Source organism: Verticillium dahliae, genomic scaffold (assembly GCF_000150675.1).
Source record: "Verticillium dahliae VdLs.17 supercont1.2 genomic scaffold, whole genome shotgun sequence".
NCBI classification, from domain to species: Eukaryota; Fungi; Ascomycota; class Sordariomycetes; order Glomerellales; family Plectosphaerellaceae; genus Verticillium; species Verticillium dahliae.
Window position 1 is genome coordinate 2,482,463 of NW_009276916.1, and position 3,316 is coordinate 2,485,778.

The 3,316-nt window shown below is 55.1% G+C and overlaps 2 protein-coding genes across 2 annotated transcripts; one reads left to right on the forward strand and one right to left on the reverse strand.

Annotated features, from left to right (window-relative positions):
* Positions 1 to 925: 925 nt before the first annotated feature.
* Positions 926 to 1,521, forward strand: VDAG_01626 (uncharacterized protein). Its single transcript, XM_009650512.1, has one exon. The coding sequence runs from the start codon at positions 1,144 to 1,146 to the stop codon at positions 1,462 to 1,464; it is 321 nt and encodes a 106-aa protein (XP_009648807.1). The 5' UTR covers positions 926 to 1,143; the 3' UTR covers positions 1,465 to 1,521.
* A 216-nt stretch (positions 1,522 to 1,737) lies between these two features.
* On the reverse strand, positions 1,738 to 2,165 carry VDAG_01627 (uncharacterized protein; the record flags this gene model as incomplete). Its single annotated transcript, XM_009650513.1, has 3 exons — positions 1,738 to 1,913; positions 1,981 to 2,040; positions 2,111 to 2,165. 3 exons carry the CDS (start codon positions 2,163 to 2,165, stop codon positions 1,738 to 1,740), a joined length of 291 nt encoding a protein of 96 aa, XP_009648808.1.
* Positions 2,166 to 3,316: the final 1,151 nt, after the last annotated feature.

Consider the following 3,316-nt stretch of genomic DNA (forward strand, 5'->3'; position numbering starts at 1 on the left):
GGGGACATTGGGAACAAAGCTTATTAAATGGTTACGATAAAGTAACAAAAAAAAAATACTAACCTCCCACGCGCCCCCGAGGACTCCATCCCCGCCCCCCGTTATTTAGCAACGAAACCCCCCCCCCCCCCCCCCCCCCCCTCCCCCTTCTGGTCAACCAGCACGCCGCAACAGATGGCACCGGAGGTACCTTATGCAATGTCCGGGGGGGGGGTGAGGGGGGGTAGGGCAGAAAGGCGAGGCGGGGGTTTGCTTCGATAAAAACAGCTGCCGAGCAAGCCCATCCCGCGGGTGGCATCCAGCGGCTCTTCCGAAAGAGTCCACCTGACCACAGCTTTTCCCTTTTCCCCTCTTGGAGGCCCTTCCCCCCCCTTCCTTCGACATGCCATTCGGAGTGTGGGCATATCATGGGGTGTCATGCTGACCGGTGCCCATTGAACCATCCCAAACGACCTTCCGTCTTGGAGACCGGTCAACAAGAGAGAGAGCAAAAAAAGAAAAAAAAAAAAAGACCCCCGCATGGGGCGGGCGCATTCCCCTTCCAAGCGGGCGGTTTAAACCACGTCGAGTGACCGAGGGGGCCGTTGTTCTCTTTCGCCACAACCTTGGAACCACGACGGGAAACAAAACATCGGGCATCCTGTGCATTCGATGGGTCAAAGGATCCTGGTCCTGCCGAGAAGGGAGGAAGGGAGGAGTGGGACGGAGCCCGGAACGTTACACCTTTGGCGGGTTCCTAATTCTCTCAAGCCTCTCACTTCAGCAGCCCACGACGTCTTCTGTCAGGTGGCCCAACCGGCATCTGGGATCACAGATATACTTCCGATCCTGCATCAGTTGAGACAACACGCCCCATGATCACGATTGCGGCAAGGCAACAAGGTACGTCCCCCCAAATCGAATTCGAGATGGGGAGCCGCAGCAGCAAAAGAAAACATGCGCCCCCGTGCCTGGGAAGGGGAGGGGGCTTTCACTGACTATCTGATGCTGAGCTAGTGAGGCCAGTAAGTTGCGAAGGGAAACCCGTCCGTTCTTATTCCTAGCTTTCCTGTTTCTTCCCGGACATTTCTTTACCCCATGTGATATGGCTGGTGGACCTTTGTCAAAAACACCGCCAAATTCCCTCTGCCTGTCTTCCCCCTCATGATTCGCCCGAGCTGGAAGAGACAAAGAAAAGAAATAAGAAAAACCCGAGAGCAGACTGGGTTGCCCCTAGTAAAACAAAACTGCCCTCCCTTCTGTTGCACGCTTGGCAGGCATGGTGGAAGGCATGGCCTGGCTCCGTGTATCGTGTGTGCGAGTCCTCTGCAACGGGTGTTCGTGGCGAAACCACCAATGTGCAGGAAGAGACGGAAGGCCGAGGCCAAAACTGGCATGAGATCCTCCCATCGGCACCAGTGCAGAGACAAAATCATGGATGCCTTGCGTCTGCCAACGCGCTGCATTCTTGACTGCCTGTGGTAAATATCCTCCACACAAACTTGCCGTCCGAGAACCAAGAACAAAAAAAGAGCATCGTGTTTGGTGGTGCGCCGTTTCCGTGTGTTCCCTTTTTTTTGTATGCCGTGTGGCGACGGCTAGTATAACCCCAAATTCCCCAACTCCAGAAGTATCATACAGTGTCGCGTCGTCAGGGAAATATCGAGAAATGTTTGCGACACCAAAAGAAATGGCGCCAGACTGGCCTCGACGCTGGTCGTATGGATTTCGTCATGGCATCTGCGAGCTTTCCGTCTCCTACCAACTCCCGCGGCTGGTGGATGGCGAGCTGGGATTCGAGGTCGTCAGGTAGTTGAGGGCCAGTTCAGCAGCATCTTCCTTTGCGTTGTTCAGGTTCTTGCCGTCGTACCAGAATCTTGCCGAATGGGTTCGCCCGTGAACTGTCACTCTGCTGGACCAGGCAGTACGCCCTCCTGGTTGCGGCATGGGTCATTAGCAACGGGCATCCTCAAGCTATTCAGGTGTGCAGTTGGTCCTTACCACGGCGATCAGACACGATTTGGAAGACAGGCGGCATGATATTTGCCTCGCGACAAGCATCTACCAGTTCTTGATCAGCGCTTGACTTGGAAAAGGCAAAGTGATGGGTCGACAACGGGGACGGGCGTACCTTCCAAGCGATCCTGCCAGGGGCCGCATGGGCTGTTATATGACGAAGTCGACATGACGTGTGTGTTGAATGGACCGTAGGGGTGTTCCCTCAAGTACGTCTCAATCTGAGCAAGCGATGCTGGTGGGGAATGGTACAGAGTCGACAGGACAGGATGGTGGATCTGGTGACGAGACTAAGACGAAAGATGTCGAGTCTCAAGAATTGGGAAGCGAGATTGTGGTCGGCTTCTGTCTCTCTTATACTTGATCAAGGCGAGCAGTGAAAGGAAGAGGGACAGTTGTCATTGGGCTGGAGGAAACAATCCTGTGGCATATACGGACGAGCTGTCGTCGAGGCGAGGGGCAGGAAGCAGAGTGAGGTGGATGTAGAAGATTGGAGCCCAAGGGACGATGGCCAAAGGTACGTGTTTGCGCGGGAAGGGTTATTCACGCTGGCACCCAAGGCACGGCATGCTGCATCAGAGGTATGGAAGAGGAAGAGAGAAGAGGGCAGAAATGTGAAAAAGAGGTAAAAAAAAAATGACGGAAGGGAAGAGAAGAGGAAGAGGAAGTAAGATGTTGCAGCATGGTAAGGTAAGGCAAGGTGCCGTCGGCTTGGGCGTCGCCGTTTTGCCAGTCCTGACCTCTGTCTGTCCACCCGTGTTTCTTTTTGCACACACCCCCTGTCGGGGCCCAGAAGGTACCTCTGGCAAGGCCAAAGTGGAAAGGAAGCCTATAGCGTAAGGTACGTATGCAGAGTTTCTCCCGTATGAAGAAGGATGGGGATGGAGATGCAGAATGGCGGGCGAGGGGTGTGTGGATTGGGTGCGACTGCGTGTGTGCGTGCGTGCCTTCGTGCCTTTCCAATGTGGTCTGGTCCGTGGCCTGGTCCGGGCCCATGGTGTGTGGATGCCTGGGTGGTGGTCCTCGTAGCCTTGGCTATCCAGTGTTTTTTTTTTTTATTGTCATTGCTTTTTCTCTCTTCTCGAACTACCAGCTCCAGCGCCGGCATCAGAGGCGCAAGCAGGCACCTTGTAACGGCAACTGGCTGGCCAAGTGACAACTGAGGTGCTGAGGTGCTCGCCCCCGCGCGCGCGCACGGGTTCCAGGGGGGTGGGTGCAGGGGGGGGTTCTACCAGGCATGGTGGGACAACAGTGTGAGAGAGAGAGAGAGAGAGAAGAACGTGATGAATGGGCGATGACACAGGCCTTCACTTCAACGTTT